The following is an 18,532-nucleotide window of genomic DNA, read 5'->3' on the forward strand; positions in this document are numbered from 1 at the left end:
TTCCTCACCACATTAGCTTTGATAGCTTATTATCTTTTTCGCATTTGTCAAAGTCAATGTCACGTCAAAGTAAATTTTTTTGCAAATGCCAAATTGCAAAAGTTAAAGTTTTGTTTTGCGAAATTTTGCGAATTGCGATCTCAAACAATGCACAAAGCTAAACAAATCTAATTTAAGTCGTAATAATGCGCGTAAACATATCATAGTGTCTTGAACACAAGAAGGCTTTGCCATCACAAATTTACGAAATATTTTATCTTCAACCCGAAATTATGTTAAGACTACCAGTTTTGAGGGGTGCAGTCCGAAAAAACTCCCACATAAGGTGGAAATCGTCGAGCAATGATATAAGAAGTACATATATCGAGTACTTCGTAGAGAAACATGGGCATAAACATATAAAATCCAGTTCTGTGGTGCCCTTATGTGATCCTACAGTGCCCTTTGTAAATGCTGGTATGAACCAGGTAACTACAACTTCTTTCTACTGTTTATTGCTGATTTAGGTTTTTAAAATCCTGTGGAAACTTTCTGATTTTTTCTAGTTTAAAAGTAGGTAGTCTATGCCACTCTCCAGTCACAGGTTCTTATCTCTTCCTATCTATATCCATGCAAAAAATCACGCCGGGCTGCCCTCCGTTGTGGTGTGATTGAATGACAAACAAACACACTGTCGCATTTATAATATTAGTATGATACCTGAGCGTGATAATCAAATAACTTTGTAGAACAAAGTGTAAACTTATAAATCTGGCAGCATACTTGGCAAAAATTCTTGTACAACAAACTATAATTAATGCTTGCAACAATATTAAGCTTTTTGTTTAGTATCTATGTGTAAAGTAAGTATAATCTGAGTTTAAGTACTATTATTATGAAATATTTGGTCTGGGTTGGCTACTCCTGGCTTGGATTCTGTAATTTTGATATACTATATTTTACTTGAAATAGATTAATTTTGTTACTTCTGATTAAACTAGCTTTCTAATGGTGAAAGAATTATAAATATTGGTTCAGGTTTTATTGATTACAAACAAACAAATCTTCCCTCTTTATAATTTTTTTTTAACCAGAAATTTGTAACAATGATATTAATTAGTATATATTAGTATGGACAGGTTGAGGTAGTCTTTATCTATAATGTGTAACTTATTTTCAGTTCAAAGGTGTGTTCCTGGGTGTGGTAGACGCCCCATGTGCCAGGGCAGTGAACTCTCAGAAGTGTGTGAGAGTGGGGGGCAAGCACAATGATCTGGATTTGGTTGGCACAGATGGACACCATCATACGTTCTTTGAGATGCTCGGCAATTGGTCCTTTGGAGATTATCATAAGGTGTGTCATTTCTGCAATTATAGATTTAATGCTACAGTCAACAGATATTAATCAAACTTGCTTAATTAAAACATGCATAAGGTAGGGTTCTATAGCCTGGAAGTCTGTAAAATCTTTGGTGGTCATTATTTTATAAATGCTACTTTTCCAAAAATTTTCTAAGAAACCTCATAATGATTTTAAAATACCAATTCAATAAGGTGTGACTTGAGGAGGAAAACTAAAAATTTTTCAGTTTCAATTTAGATGTATATCTGTGTAGTGGTTAAACTTCTAATACTTTCTATAACTAGTAAATTTCAACCGCACATCTCCTAAAGCTTATTTTCAAAATGGATGTGACACAGACAGATGGACTGGATGAAACTACCTTGTTTTGTGGAGTGCCTACCAGGTGGAGTCTAGAGTGAAAGACTGTCCAAAACCTGATGTCCCTGATGATGATTGACCACATTGATTAGTAACCACTATACTCTAGTTTTCCTTAGCTGACTTAGCTAAATGAATAGCAGAAACTTTATCAAAGAAACAGGTAAGTAAGAAGTTAGGTTTCACAATTTCATTGTTAGTTCGCAAGAACAAAGCCCTAAGGGCTGCGTATAGTGCGTCCCTTACGCATTTCAGTGAGGATTGGTTTAGAAGCTAGTTTGCCTTTCAAGTCAGTTAAGGAAAAATAGGTTATATAGAAATATATATAAGCACCAACAGTTTATAGAAAACAATTCACACTTTTGGCTTTTTCATTTTTTCCTATCTTTCAAATGAATTAAAATATAGTGAAGGTTTTTTTTACTCTTTATTATAGAAGGAAGCATGTCAAATGGCCTGGGACCTTTTACTGGGTCCATACAGGTTGAAGCCTGAGAATCTGTTGGTGACTTACTTTGCTGGTGATGCAGTTATTGGCCTGCAAGAAGACAAGGAGTGCAGGGATATTTGGAAGGAGATTGGGTAAAAACTAAATTCTTTTATTTGTCAGATGCTTGCACTCGGCTGGTAAGCTCAATATGATATCTGGGTTTTCATATTTTTTTAATGCACTAGTATTCGATTTTATTTGAAACAAGAGCTGCTTTTTCAACTGAAAAAAAAAATAACTACTTTGTCATTTTGATTTTTTTTTCATTAAATTTACGTAGCTATTACCCACTGTTACCATAGTTAAGTTTCGTATCATGATTTCACTGTCAGTTCGCGGTGACAAGGTTGTATGGGCCTTATGGGACTTATGGCTTGCCTCTTACACATGTTACCATGCCTACTTGTTTACGTTTTAGGACACATTTACAGTAAGTCGGGCCGAATTCGGCGACCAATGTTTAACGTGCATTGAACTGTTAGACATTGGTTGACGAATTCGGCCACAAAGAAATTCTGCCCTTTGATTGGCTGTGAAAAAAGGTAAACAGCGAATGAACCAATCAAAAGGCAGAATTTCTTGACGATAACGATAACCATGAATACGTCTTTCTTACACAATCGGGGGCAGGTGTGGGTACTTATTGCAAATGAGCTTCTGACAGTGTTGTTGAATTATGCATTTTGCAGGGTACCCGCAAGTCGTATCAAAGCCCACGGCGCGAGGGACAACTTTTGGGAGATGGGTCCCACCGGTCCCTGCGGCCCGTGCACAGAGATACACTACGTACATCCAGACGGGAGTCTCACTGAAATATGGAACATTGTGTTTATACAGTGTAATAGGTAAGTATTCAATGTAAGCATAGAAATACGTAATACGTGTGCGAATTTTGACATGAAATTAAGAGTGAAATCAGCAATATTTTCAAACTAGCCGATGCCCGCGACTTCGCCCGCGTGGATTTAGGTTTTTCGAAATCCCGTGGGAACTCTTTGATTTTCCGGGATAAAAAGTAGCCTATGTGCTAATCCAGGATATTATCTATCTCCATTCCAAATTTCAGCCAAATCTGTCTAGTGGTTTTTGCGTGAAGAAATAACAAACATACACACACACACACACACATACAAACTTTCGCCTTTATAATATTAGTGTGATGATTGTTAGATTTTGTATTAAATAATAACTTGTAAATGTATATATACTAATATTATAAATGCAAAAGTGTGCCCGTCTGTCACCAGCTTTTCACGGACGGCCGTTTAACCGATTTTGACGAAATTCGGTACAGAGACATCCCGGCGATGGACATAGGCTACTTTTTATCCCAGAAAATCAGAGTTTTTTTAAAAACCTAAATCCACGCGGATAAAGTTGTCGGCATCTTCTAGTAAAGATTAAAAAGTGGTCCTTCAAGGTAGTGTTTTTATTTCGTCAACAGAGAAGCCGACGGCAAAGTGACAGGACTTCGCAAACTTCACGTAGACACTGGTATGGGGCTGGAGCGGATGGCGGCTTTACTGCAGGGGGTGCCTTCCAACTATGAGACTGACTTATTCCGACCTCTCATCGATACTATACATAAGGTACAATTAAGACCTTGTAATGCCTCAATATTCTCAAAGCGAATTTAGGCTGAAATAAAGAATCATTTCAATTTGTGAAAATCCTGACCCCTATTATTAATGCAAAAGTGTGTTTGTCTGTTGGTTTGTCCTTCAATCACGCCGCAACAGAGCTACAGATTGACGAGATTTTTTGAATGAGTATAGTTGAAGACCTAGAGCGTGAAATAACCTACTTTAGATCGCGGACAGACAAACAGTTCCCACGGGATAGCATGCAATTTGTCTATAAATAATATTTTTTAATAAACTGGTTAAGTGCGAGTCGGACTCACACACGAAGGGTTCCATACCATTGTACAAAAAATATGGCGGTAATTTCGAAACTTAATGTTTGTTATTATAGTGGCCATACAAATTATGTACAAATTTCAACTCTCTACCTAACACAGTTCACGAGATACAGTCTACTGAGAGACAGACGGACGGATGGACGGACAGCGCAGTCTTAATAATAAAGTTCGGGTATGGAACCCTAAAAATCGAGAGTTCGAATATGTTGGGGGTCTCACTGTTTATGTGGGGGGGGATCCCCAACATATTCGAATTCCACTCACGGAGGATTTTACGTTTAAGTCACACAATTTCATATTTTGTTGTTAAAATTAAAAATTGTTGTCTAGAAAAGTAAGGGCGTATCGGCGTACAGCGGCAGTTACAGCGCCGACGCAGCGTTGGACCAGGCTTACAGGCGTCTGGCAGATCACGCGCGTATGGTCAGCGTCTGCCTAGCCGACGGCGTATTCCCCTCCACTAGGTATAGCTTGCTTTGATTTAGGATATATTTTTTTCTAGATTTTCTAAGTGTCAATTTACATTGACACCAAGTCAAAGCGGATTTATAAAATTTTACTTTACATCTCTATCTTCGCCATATACGTATAGCACTTGCCATCGCTATTATCGAATACCTATTTGTAAAAAGTTTCAGCGAGAACTCACACTAAGTTCCGACTCATACATCTAGTAGAGTGGATTGAGGCGTCCGTCATAACAACTCGGCTTTGTACACTTTGACTTATTTATGATGTTTGAAATTGTTATAAAAAATAAAACATGAACCCAAACGGATCCACACTTGCGCACGCGCACGAACCGTGATCGCAACGCGCACCATAAGAACATAATGCATGTTGTAACACGTCGTGCAAATGTTCCTGAGATTTTCGGGAGTACAAACATGATCTGTGCGCACATGTATATATCATGTTTGTACTCACATACAGTGACGCGTCCATAGGTGTCTGATGCCCTTTGTTAGCACAGTTCGTACACGTACGCAAGTGTAGATCCACATAGACTCTACAAAGTCATAGACTAAGGGTGAGATCTATAGAGCGCGCTCTGCCTTTGCTTAGACTTAAGACAGGGTTAAAACGAGACAGAGCTATATCTCTCACATAAATCTGTCTCGTTTTAACTCAATCTTAAGTCAGAGCAAAGTCAAAGTGCGCTTTATAGATTTCAGCCTTAGAATTTCCTACTTTACTAATTATGAATTTACTTTACTAATTAATAATTTTTTTTTTTGTAAAACAATAATTTTTTTCAGTCTCAATCTAAAACAAATCATGCGAAAATCATACAAAATAAGCACAGACGTATTCCAAAATCCTGACTTACTATCGATCCTTTACAACGAAGTAAGAAACACACTAGGAGATACTTACCCCGAATTAGTGGCAAAGGAAAAAGAGGCAAAGTTGATAATAGACCACGAAAGGGAGGGTTATGCCAAATTGCGGACGAATCTTAGGAAAAAGTGGAAGGATTTGGTCAAAGGGTATCCTGAGGTGGAAGCCATGAATGATGTCGAGATTGCGGGCTTTGCGCTGGGGTATAAGGAAATGAAGGAGGTACGCGTAATTTTTTATTTATTTCAATAAACCAATCAATCAATCAATGAGCCTGTTAGCGTCTACTGCTGGACATAGGCCTTCTCAAGAGCGCGCCATCACACACGATCCTCCAATTTATTTATTTAGAAATCTTTATTGCACACACATATTACTATTATTATTTGTGGCAACTCTTAAAACTTCGAACTAGCGGAAAATACACTTGTCTGTTTTGACTTGTTTGTAAAATCTTTTGATCTACTTAGTTTAATAAAACAAATTGATTTAAAAGTTTAAGAGAGATAGAAAATATAACAAAGCTTATTATAATTAACATGCCAAACGAACTCTGACGATGTCTTGAATTCTTTTGTAAACCTGTGCGAATAGAATAATAAGTGGGATCATAACATTGTGGCCAATTCCGGTTAGTATAATATCTAAATTAAACGATCCTTTTCTGCAGAAAGCATTAGGAAAATCGATTTACATCTGTTATTTTAGTTTAATTTAGCGATTTTATACAAGTACATTAGCCACATTGTAGGTGTTAAATTTTATGTAAACTATTTAATTTTTAAAATATGCAATTCATTTCAGACCATGGCAAAGTTAAAATCGAAAATAATACCCGGAGAATTAGTATTCAAACTGTACGACACACACGGTTTCCAAGAGGACACCATCCAAAGGGTAGCAAGACTGAACAACTTCGAAATTGACAAGAAAGGCTTCTGGAAACTTCTTTCCGACCACAAGATGAGGCACAAAACCGCCTTCAAAGAACAGACTTCGAAAAAGGGAATGTTATTCGACAAAGCGATAGAAAAGTTGCACGAAAATGGAATCAAAAAGACTGACGATAGTCCAAAATACAATTTAGAACAATCAAAAAACCAAATTACCTTTAAACCTTTAGAAACAAAATTAGTAGCTTTATTAAACGAAGACTGCGAGTGGATAGACTTTTCCGAACCAAGCGAAAATAGACCTTATTACTTAGTAACTGAAAGCACAAATTTCTACTGCGAAGAGGGTGGCCAAATATCTGATGAAGGATTAGCATATTTCAGCGAAGATATAGGTTTCAAAGTTGAAAGTGTTTTCAAAATACGCGACATTATTTTCCATAAGGGCTATTTTGTTATGAATAAAAATAATGATGAAAATATGTCTGAAATGAGTTTATATGTAAACAGAGGACAAGAAGTGACTTTAGAAATAGATGGTGTAAGAAGACTGAATGTGATGAGGAATCACAGTGGGGTGCATCTATTGAACGCAGCGATTAGGAAGGTTTTGAGGCACAGTGTGATATGTCAGGTTGGGTCGTCTGTGACGGATAAGGGCTTGTCCTTGAGTTTGTCGGTTTATGGAGAGAAGTTATCTCAGAAGGTTGTGTTAGAAGCTCAGGAGATGATACGGTAAGTTTCCCAATTTCCTTTCTCCATATTTAAAGATAAACTTCTTTAGGTGCAACTTCAGGGTAGCTCGGATCTTTTTTCTGGAAATGATTGCCAAACAGAACAGCTGTTTTGAGGCCACTATCTTTTATTGAGGTGTTTAAAATCTAGTGCCATAGATCAAAAGCTCTATTTTTTACTAACTATGAATCATTTATAAAAAACTACTATTTTTTAACATCCATACTAATATTATAAATGCGAAAGTGTGTCTGTCTGTCTGTCTGTCTGTCTGTCTGCTACGTTTTCACGCTGAACCGATTTTAATGAAATTTGGTACAGACTTGGGATACATCCCGGGGAAGGACATAGGCTACTTTTTATCCCGGAAAATCAAAGAGTTCCTAAGGGATAAAAAACCAATATCCACGCGGGCGAAGCCGCGGGCATTCTCTAGTGACTTAATAATTTTCAATTTAATCTTAATATCTACCACAATAGTAAAGACTATTAATTCAACCACTCGTAAAAGTTACGCTGACAAAATTGCGCGAAAAAGCTTTCAAATGTCAAAAGAGCCTTCAATCGACTTGCTTCAGTATATTATAATGGCGAATGAAGCGAGTTGATTGTAATGTGGAATTACTTTTGTAATTTCAGATTACAATTTTTCGACTGATTCAGATTACACTTTTTCTTTCTCTCTCGGAAAGGCTTTCTAAACCAGTGGTATATTCTCTAATGAATTGAAAGCACTTTGTGAAAGTTTATTTGAATAAAGAACTTTTCTATTCTATATCTTTCATATGCTATCTATAACCTGAAAACTTTCATTGCGAGAGTGAATAAGTATCTTCTAGGCATGTACGCTCCAACATTACTTACCAGACATTAGCATTACTTTTTATTAAGCATGGTTGACGGTCAATACCTATCTCGCCATAATAATAGTATGGTTGTTTAACAGAGAAGCAATCAAATCAAACGCGCCGATAGTGACGCAAATCCTGAACAGCACGCAGCTATCTATGCTGATGCCCAATGTGCTGACGGTGCCTGGAGAGACCTACCCCGAGTCCGGCATACGACTGGTGTCCAGCGCGCCACCTTTGATCTCACGGTGGGTTTAAGATTATTATTATTCCACATACATCAGAATAAATTCATAATTTTAGTCATAACCCTATCTCACTTCTGTTTAAGTTGTGTATACCTTGCTAGAAGCACAAGAAACTTTGTTTTATGAAATTATATGTATATTTTATGTAAAAACAGTAGGTGAACACCCTTTCTTTATTATATATCATTTAGCAGTCCAATGACTGTACGGAGTGAAAGCTTTGAAAAGAATGTTGTTCAGTACAACATTCTTTTAGATACCGCTAGCTATTTTTTATCACCATGATTTTTTTGTGAATTTTTAGTCATGAAATTCTTTATACGGACAGTAACCAAAATCTAAAGTCTGATTGGTTTCAAGCACTCTACGTGTCGTCTTATTTCCAAAGATTTCGAGGTCACCTTCTTCAGCTTGGAAAAGTGCCTGTAAAGGCGTAGAAGATACATAATAATATATTGGTCACTAGCTGATGCCCGCGATTTCGTACGCGTGGACATAGGTTTTTTTTAATCCCGCAGGAACTCATTGATTTTCCGGGGTAAAAAGTAGCCTGTGTGTTAATCCAGGGCATAATCTATCTCCATTCCAGCCAAATCCGTGGCGTAGTTTTTGTGTGAAAGAGTAACAAACACACACACATACACACAAACTATCGCCTTTGTAATATTAGTGTGATGTTTTATTAGAGAGCTGTGTTGCGGCACGCACGTCCCAGCGGCGGGCGTGTTGGGGGAGTTCTGCATCACGCAAGTGAAGGGCGCGGGCGGAAACACCCCGGTCATATATGCGCTCACGGGCGAAGCGGCGGCGCAGGTAGGTACTTATAACCTTCTTACTGCACCTGTAATAACTTATAGCGATTCATCCTTTCCTTCCTTAAGTCTAACGTTCGGTAGTTGCTCTATTATAGGCTAGCGAACAAGACGGTTACTACAACTGAGGACAAGAAGTGTAGTTACAGTATAGACAAGAAGTTCTGATTACAAGAAGTGTAACTACAACTTCTGACCAAAAAAATGCTTTCTTTAATCCAGACTTTTCGGCCCACTGAATACTAACTTGAACTTATTTCCAAGCAAGAACACCGTAAACTGAAATTGAGTCCAAAGTTCGTGATTTCGATCAAAACAGTTTTCGTCACTTGTTTCTGTTGTTCAGCTGGTGAATGTACTCTTATGCCCTTTCAGCAAATGGTCAGTCATAGTCCACATATGATGTCACAGTAAATCAATATGGCGGATTAGAGACGCAATTAATACTCTATGGAAAAAGATCTTATGAGAAAGAGCGAATAAACACTTGCAAAATTGTGACTCGATGAAATATAATTTTCCTAGGCGCGTGAGATGTTCTGTAGTACTCAGAAAATGGCGGAAGTTATGGCAGACCCTGAGCGGGAAAAGAACGAAATGTTTACTATCAAGCAGGAGTTGCGCGCATTGACCAGCACGAGCGGGATTGTCTGATATTGTTGGACAGCTTGACGAATATCCCCTTTGACTCTTTCGCTAAACAGCAGCATGTGGACACATGACATCACAGTAAATCTAACATGGCGGATAGGAAACGTACCTAATGTATGGTTACCAAAAAATATAATAAAGTGTTCTCCTCCTCCTAAGTTTCTCCTTGCGATAGCTTCAATATCTGGGTGTAATGCTGAGAAAAAGCAAGATACTAAAATATGCAGTCAAACACGTTCAATCGTCTCCTATTTTATACTTACCCCCTACTTTCGTAAATACACATGGATGAATGGACGTATAGTAATTGTTGAATGTTTGTAGGCGCGCGAGTTGTTCTGTCGCGCTCAGAAGCTGGCTGAAGTGATAGAGCTGGCGGATCCGGAGCGGGTAAAGGACGAGGTATCCACCATCAAGCAGGGGTTGAACGCGCTCACAGGCGCGAGCGGTGCGCCGAGCGGGGACTACAAGGATTGCCTGGAACTGTTGGATAGCTTGACCAAGAAGGCTACTACGAATAAGAATGATTTGGCTTTACAGTGAGTGGTTTTGAATTATCTTGTATGATAAAAATTCTTGTATGATAAAAATTGTTATTAGTAGGTAGATACTGCATCTTTTTCTTCTAAAGGTTAGTTAAAGTTCGAGGTTAGTTAAAGTTAAGTTAAAGATATTCAACAAAAATGGCAATCAGTGGGGATTGCCGATAGGTGAAATCTTACAACCATGAAAAATCTGTGTTTTTTGTTTTGATTTTCAAATTAGACTTAATTTGTTGTTATATTTCGAACATTTTCATATTGCAAAGTACAAGTAAATCGTGGCGAAATTTTTAGCAATTTGTATCGATGTATCTAATTTTACTTGATTTTGAAGCGTTCAAAACATACTCTAGAGTCTAGTTGAAGTTACTGTTTTTATCAAACAAAACATTTCAGGGCGATAGCCAAAGCGGAAGTCGCGGATGCGTGTGAAGAGGCGCGTCGATCGGGACGCAGGTTCGCAGTACACTTCCTGCGCTGCTCCTACCTCATGCAGAGCGACACTGTGCGGGCCGCAGTCGGCACCGACCAGTCGCTGCCCACGCTGCTGTTGGGGTGTGCGGGCGGCACCATCGTAGCCGCTGCTAGGGTGCCTCAGGTAACTCATCTAAGAAGTTTTATAAGTAAACACCCAGTTTTATAAGTAAAGACATTCAGGAGAATTCAGAGAAAAGACGCTCGACAGAAGCGAAGGTCTTATGCTGACCGGACTGGAGTGATCAAGAAGTATTGAATGGAAGCAACTTGATAGTGCGCGACAGTATGAGGTGGGGGGACACCCCGCACACCCGCGCAGCCCCCGCGCTAACCCGCTGCGGGTGACGTACGGGTGTGCGGGGTCCCCCCGCCTCATACCCCGACTGCCATCCCAACCTGTCGCGTACTATACCTTAACTTCTTAACTTTTGAGACTTGAATTTTCAAAGTTAGTGTTTTTTACAAGGAATGTATGTTTAAGGAAATGGTAACATCAAGTTTCACGGCAGAGAAGTGGCTGTCGTGCCTGTTGCCCATCTTCCACGCGAGCGTGCTGCCGCCCAGCGCCGACCGCTCCCCGCTCACATATGCCGAGATGAGCGATACTAAGGTAACACTAACTTGACCCCCTATTTAATATCTTTTCTATCTAGCCTAACCTTCGTCAGCCCACGACTTCGTCCGCGTAGATTTAGTTAAAGATCCCGTGGGAGCTATTTCATTTTCCGGGATAAAAGGTAGTTTATGTCCTTCCCCGGGATGTAAGCTAACTCTGTACCAAATTTCATCAAAATCGGTTAAACTGTTAGGCCGTGAAAATCTAGCAGACAGACAGACACACATTCGCATTTATAATATTAGTTTTTATTTAGTTATGTTAATGGTTTCTCTCAACGGCAGGTGAGCCTCATCAACTGCGAGCTGCTGGTGCAGGACGCGATGCGCGTCGCCATCAAGTACGCGCAGGCGCACTACCGGCACGCGGACGACGCGGACAAGGCCGCGCAGCACAACTGAACCGCCGGACGCTACACTATGATAGAGAAGACCCCAGGACTGTCAAAATGATTAGACTTCCTCGCTGCGCTTAGGATTCTACCAGTGGCGTGCACAGGGTGTAAAGACTGGGTAGGCATTTAGGTAGGAGGAACCTTTTTATCCTGGCGGGTCATAATGGAAAAGACCAAGCAGGAGTTATGACCTGCACGCTATTGGCCTATAGCTTTATAAAATAAAAATAATTTTAATAAAGTAGATAGTTGTGACTAAATCTACTGTACACAATCTCTCAACTAAAATGACAGGTCCAAATATATTGCTAACTCTTTCTCTTTTAAATACTACCTGCGGAAAAGGATAGTGTCAGATTTAGCCCTGTCCATTTAGTTTCAGCTTAGGATCGATTTTTCAATCGTCAAATAACTTTTATCTAAGGAATAAATTTGACGTTTTTCCGTCGACGACAGATTTCCTATAGAAAAAAAATTATTCCTCAGATAAAAGTTGTTTGACTATTGAAAAACCAGCCCTTAGAGATTGTACAAATTAGTCAGTGATTATAAAAAATACAATAAGTATTTCATTAAATTGCGTGCTACCAATAGTATATGGATGTAAATTATTTTTCTAGTCGTTTATGTTAATTTGAATAAAACAATTTCATTTTTATAACAAACTCGTTTTATTTACAAAAAATACGCAATATTTACATTTGTATCGCTTAAACTTTACGTTGAAGGAGAACGACGCTTTGATAAACACATAGTGGTTGAGTACAATCCAAAAAGAAAATACCTAGGGTTAAAAAAAAAACTTTAAATACATATTCAAACCAAATCAGTCAAATTGATGAGTAACTCTTTAAAATTTTCGTATATACATACACTTCAAGGAAATTAAAAACCAGTCAAATGCGAGTCAGACTCGCACAAAGGGTTCCGTATCTCGAAATAATACTTGACTTTTTTTTCTAAAATTTTGTGATGTTACTACAAATTCACGTTTTTAGGTTTTTGTCTTCCGCTCCCTGACTCTAAATCTATAGGGCTGCTATAGGGCTTGACGGGTGCTGCTGATAGATAACAAACTGATCTTATAAGGGTTTTTTTCTCTGGATACGGAACCCTAAAAAAATGACAACTGAATCGAAGCGTGGATTTTTTGCATGCAAAACTATTAAACGTCTGGTGTTATCAGGAAATCTAGGTCGAATCAGACTTTTATATTATGACCATTGACCGTCAGGAGTCTTTGAACATGAGTCAATTTAAAATATATAATTCCATTCCATTCCATCAGCCTATATACGTCCACAGCTGGACATAGGCCTTTCCAAGAGCGCGCCACCAGACAGGGTCCTCCAAATTCCTCATCCACCCGCTCCTCGCCACCTTCTTCAGGTCACGGTCCAGCGGGCAGGAGGTCGTCCCACACTACGCCTACCGGTACGCGGTCTCCACTCCAGAACACGTCTGCCCCAACGGCCGTCGGCTCTACGACAGACATGACCTGCCCGTTGCCACTTCAGTTTGCTAATCCTGTGAGCTATGTTGGTGGCTTTTATTGAGAATTTCCTCGTTCCGGATTTTATACCTGAGTGATGCCTAACATAGCTCGCTGAGCGACTTTTATTTTGTGGACGAGACCAACTGTTAGTGACCACGTTTCCACTCCATACATCATCACAGACAGGACACACTCATTGAAGAACTTAGTCTTAAGGCTTAACATATACAATTAATATTTATTTTTAGTCTGGGGTGTTCACAAACACGTTTCCGAGTATACACCCTAGCGTGGCTGTTTTAGGGTGGATAAATGGAATAAGCCGTTGGCACTACTTAGATGAGGCCTGTCCATGTCCAACAGTGGGTGCAAATTGGCTGTTGATGATGAAATAAAAGTAGTTGTGTATAATTTTCTAAATTGACTCATCCTGGATTGGAATCCGTGATGTGAATTCGCTAGTGATTATCCATATACTGTAGGTCGGAGAGTAGTAGAACAGTGTTTGGAAGCGGTCGCGGCTGTGGCGATAAGATGGTCAGAGTTTGTCGCTCCATATCTACCGCCGTCCTGAAACGAAGAATGGGTATTTAAGGTCCTAGCCAATGTGTTATACTTAAAAATTACCTAATAAAATTGTATTGAAGATCGGTGAAGTGCGAGTCGGACTCTATCATACAAGAAATAACACTTTTTTTTAATTTTCATGGTGGCCATTTTGAAATGTGTAGTATTAGTCGTTATAGTAGCAATAGAAATACACATTCTGAGAAAATTTCAACTCTCTACCTATTAAGGTGTAATTTAGACAGTGGGGTAATATTGACATGATAAGCGGGATAATGTTGATATACAAATCAAGGTGATGTTGACATGTCAAGTGGGGTTATTGTGACGATAAGCAGGGTAATGTTGTCGTAAATATTTAAACGAGAAGTTTATGCTGTCACTAGCTTGGTCAGCGCGTCTTCACATTCACATCTAGCTCACGACAGATGCTACTTACACACAGACAAACCCGGCGAGGTTACAGTGCAGCACGTGGTCGTCGGGGCCGCCCGCGAATGATACAGAGAGCACTCGATGGGCTAAGGCAGCTGAAGGCCACACATTGACTAGCTTCGTAAGCGCATCTTCTGCCCGCATGCCTAGTGGCATGCACGAGTCTGGTAGCGACGGCGCGCCCACCTGTAGGAAAAGAAAATATTATTGTGGGATGTTGGGTAATGTTGACATGAAAAGTGGGGTAACCCACATACGAGAACATGCGTCTGTCCGTCTCAATTTAGGATTAATTTAACAGCTAAATCGCTGATTGCTTCAAAGAAAGCTAGTTTTCTAAAGACGTAACAGAAATAAATAGGAACATGTGTAAAATGATAAATCCGACGCAGACCAAGTTACCCACAAGTATTTCTTTAGTTAATCCAAATTAATATGCGATCGAAGCGATGCTAAACTAGTGATTAAGACATTGACCTCCTCTTTTATTGAAAACACAAATTCTTACCTTATAAATTTTCAAATCGGAGAACTTGACGTCAAACGAGTGTGGATAGTAGGGGGTTCGCTTCCCGTAGAAGTATTCTCTTATTCGCGCGTCGCGAGCTTCCGCGCGCTGACTTGACGATCTCTCTACCACCTACGAATCATACAAATGTTAATATTCACATACAGAGTGTACCCTAGATGAATACATAGCTGTGCTAATCCAGGATATTATCTATCTCCATTCTAAATTTCAGCCAAATCCATTCAGTAGTTCTTGCATGAAGGAGTAACAAACATACACTCAAACTATCGCCTTTATAATATTAGTGTGAAGTGTGATTAATAAATAAATAAAGCAGAACCTAGTATGTATAAGACATACCTGGACATTCTAAAAAAAATATATTCTTACCCCTCCACTCTTAGGCAGATATACAACTTTGACAAACTTTGGCATGTCCCTCTTCAGTTCATTGTACAGTCTTTCATTGTCTAACACTAATATCACATCCACCTGAAACAAATACAATGTTTTTATTCAAATAAACTTTTCCAAGTGTTTTTGAATTTACCACGGATGATTTTAAGCTGATTTCGTGGTTTAACTACATATGTGGTCAATCAATCAATCAATCAATTTATTGCAAATTTGGGTATATACATTGGTCTTAATCTAAGCTTATAATAAGTACAGCCAGCCTTACGGCATGCAATATTTTACACATTTAAAGTCAAATGGAATACAATTACAATCAAATATAATAAAAATAAAATAATATAATGTCTAATAAGAAAAATTAAGAGAATTGTAACAATTATGCTTTATATCTATTGGCGTATTCTTGAATGGTGTAGTACCCTTGTCCACTAAGTATTCTTGTAAGGTCCGTTTAAATTTTTGGTAACTGGTACACACCATGATTAATTTGATGATTTTGATGTATAAATTCGACTCAGTTGCATGAGTTATAATGATGAAAATATGACTTACTTCAAACGCTTGTGCAGCATGCGTTAAAACTTTGTACCCGGCGCCTTTGACCCAACCACATGTGTTGATTATTACACCTGATGTTGATGCTGGAAAAAAATTACACTAACATCAATTAACCGATCAATCAGCCTGTTTGCATCCACCGCTGGACATAGACCTTCCCAAGAGCGCGCCACCACACACGATCCTCCGCATTCCTCATCTGCCTACTTCCTGCTACCTTTTTAAGGTGTCAGTTTAGCAGTTTGGAGGTCATACTGCACTGCACGTGCTAGTACGCGGTTTCGACTCCAGAACACGTCTGCCTCAGCAGCTTTCAGTTCTGCGGCAGACGTGGCCTGCCCATTGCCACTTCAGCTGGCAAATTCATTGAGCTATGTTGGTCACTCTGGTTCTTCTATGGATTTCCTCGATATAGATTTTGTCCCTCAGAGACCTAACAGAACCCGCTCCATAGTGCGCTTAGCGATTTTGAACTTGTGGACAAGGCCAACTGTCAATGACCACGTTTATATATTTTTCTACACTATCAAGGAACTTTCGTAAATAGTACATTGTGATACGAGGACGATAAGTAGATCATTACAAACGAGGTGACGTTTGTAAGCCCGAGCCACAGGCGAGGTTGCAAAAAAATCGCACTTGTGTTGTAAATTTTACTTACAAGCCATGTTCACTAGCACTGAAAGTGCATTTTACGAGCAACTGTATTGAATAAATATTTATATTTATTTTGGACTAGATATTCATCATACCTTTCTTATTATTTTCGCAGCGCTCCGCAATGACCTCAGCTAGTCGTGAAACTATAGTATTGTAGAGCTCCAGGTTTTCCCCGGGGCTCTTGTGACCAAAGTGGTACACCAGAGGCGCCTGTTGACTGAAGCCTTCCTCTATAGATGCAGGCCGCTCTACTAGCAATGCCCCTGAAAAATGTATTTATTATGATGGGTCCACCGTAACTGGCTATATTTGGTCACAAAAATACAACACTGATTACACTCAACATAACTGGAATGGTCTTTTATTTATCCTTAGTAAACTAAACAAAGAATTGGTTGACAAAAAAATAATAATTTTCATTTTAATATTAAGGACCTCTCATTGAGTAAAGGTAAACTGGAATGGTATGTTACAAATGTTTTCACATTCATAAGGTGTATGTAGTAATTTGTAACCATATTCATGCCCATAGACTTTTGACACCACTCACTCACACCAATTTTTATGAAATTTGCTACAGAAATAGCTCGCATCCACAAACTGGATAGAAGACTTGCTCAGAAAAATGAAAGTTTTAACAGGATTAAAAAAAAATCTAAATCTATGTCCATTATAGACTTTGAAGCCATCCAACTGATGTGTCCCAAACAGCTTTTATCAGGAAGGCAATAATGCGAAGTTAGTTTTTAGGGTGGTATAGGGTAGTAGCACATGCTACGTATCTCATCTGGTTAGTTCATGATAAATAAAACTCACCAACAGTCCCTGGTACACTGATATGCCCCTGGCCAACATCCAAGTCCACATATATTGGGCGTCTGGCCATCCTCACAGCATAGTTGAGCAGGATCCTGGTCAATGTGGACTTGCCCACGTCACCCGGGCCCACCACCATGGTCACCGGGCCTCTGGTGTTCTCCTGTTCTGCTGCGACCCTCTGTTGTTCCAATGCTGCATGTACATTGAGATATACTACCTAAAATTTATGACATTCAATCTTATAAAAGGCTTTAATTAAGTCTAAAAACTGCCATAACCCTTCCTGTTAGCCAGCTTTGATTTTCTGGGATGAGAGCTTATGCTCGACCCTAAGTTGCCTGCTATTTGTATACCAAATTTCATCAAAATCGGTGACACAGATGAATTATGAAAATCTATGAGTATTTAAGCACTCCTTTGTTCATAAAAAGGAGTATTAATTTTGTCTCATTTTAAGGGGTCCTAAATTGTACAGCTCTATGTATTGAAAATGAAGAGAGAGAGAGAGTTATGGTTTTGTGTATGCATTGGCAGTCTTAAATTATAAAGAGATGTCAGCATATTATAATCAACAGGTGATGAAAATAACTAGTTTTATCCGTATTTTATGTTGGCATACCATTATGCAGAGGCCAGCCAAATGGGTCTGTGAGTGTGTGATATGTTTCCACATGACACACTTTTTTCCCACTTATCTGTTATAAATTAATTTTAATACCAATAAAAAGCTTAATACCATTGGTGTTTCTTTAGCGATATAGCTAACTTCCGTGCGTCCTCGCAGCTCCACCGTGCAGCCGTGCCACGTGAAAACGGCTACCTTGGCACCAGTGTGAAACTCATATGGTTTTCCTTTGACCAGCTCCGTGCCAAATAACTCCGCGTACCCACTTTTAACCTATGAAACATATCATATTTACTTCAGCAGTCAAATATTTAGTATGTTTTACACATTTTGATGTAAATTAACTCAATGTTCAATGATCTTGGTAATTCTTACCTCCAAAACAACTTTTTCGTTTCTGGATTCAACTTCGAAACGAAGTTCGGAGTCTGGCTCCAATTTGAATTCTTGCAACTGCACTTCGGTCATTGTGATTGTTTTAATATTAGGAGAATTGAAACTTTATTCAAAATTAACAAATTCATGAAAAATAATTTTTGAGATGTTTTGAAAACCTAAACAATGACTAGGGATGTATATCAATATCGATATTAAGTGAGATATCGATTTTATCATTCACGGTTCAGTATATCGATACTAAAATATCGATAAGGTATCGGTAAGTATCTAATAAAATGTCATGATATTGACAACATCGCAATATTGCTTGCTATACTTAATTTACAATGTATGTTTACAAATATGAGAGAGCAAAGCATTCCAATTCTTAGTA

The 18,532-nt window shown here is 38.8% G+C and overlaps 2 protein-coding genes across 2 annotated transcripts; one reads left to right on the plus strand and one right to left on the minus strand.

Annotated features, from left to right (window-relative positions):
• The first annotated feature begins 82 nt into the window (after positions 1-82).
• Positions 83-12,322, plus strand: LOC123874856 (alanine--tRNA ligase, mitochondrial). The gene is made up of 14 exons (XM_045920387.1): positions 83-467; positions 1,160-1,333; positions 2,139-2,284; positions 2,882-3,037; positions 3,637-3,781; positions 4,444-4,577; positions 5,373-5,676; positions 6,259-7,082; positions 8,029-8,181; positions 8,868-8,994; positions 9,969-10,183; positions 10,583-10,784; positions 11,145-11,273; positions 11,564-12,322. The coding sequence occupies exons 1-14, from the start codon at positions 273-275 to the stop codon at positions 11,678-11,680; spliced, it is 3,021 nt and encodes a 1,006-aa protein (XP_045776343.1). The 5' UTR covers positions 83-272; the 3' UTR covers positions 11,681-12,322.
• Positions 12,323-13,099: 777 nt separating this feature from the next.
• Positions 13,100-18,331, minus strand: LOC123874861 (protein CLP1 homolog). Its single transcript, XM_045920400.1, has 9 exons — positions 18,136-18,331; positions 17,872-18,033; positions 17,133-17,352; positions 16,409-16,579; positions 15,651-15,739; positions 15,072-15,173; positions 14,679-14,810; positions 14,175-14,356; positions 13,100-13,738 (listed from the first exon to the last, which is right to left on the minus strand). The coding sequence occupies exons 1-9, from the start codon at positions 18,226-18,228 to the stop codon at positions 13,627-13,629; spliced, it is 1,263 nt and encodes a 420-aa protein (XP_045776356.1). The 5' UTR covers positions 18,229-18,331; the 3' UTR covers positions 13,100-13,626.
• Between the last annotated feature and the right edge of the window lie 201 nt (positions 18,332-18,532).

The sequence above is a fragment of the Maniola jurtina genome, chromosome 19 (genome assembly GCF_905333055.1).
Source record: "Maniola jurtina chromosome 19, ilManJurt1.1, whole genome shotgun sequence".
Lineage (NCBI taxonomy): Eukaryota > Metazoa > Arthropoda > Insecta > Lepidoptera > Nymphalidae > Maniola > Maniola jurtina.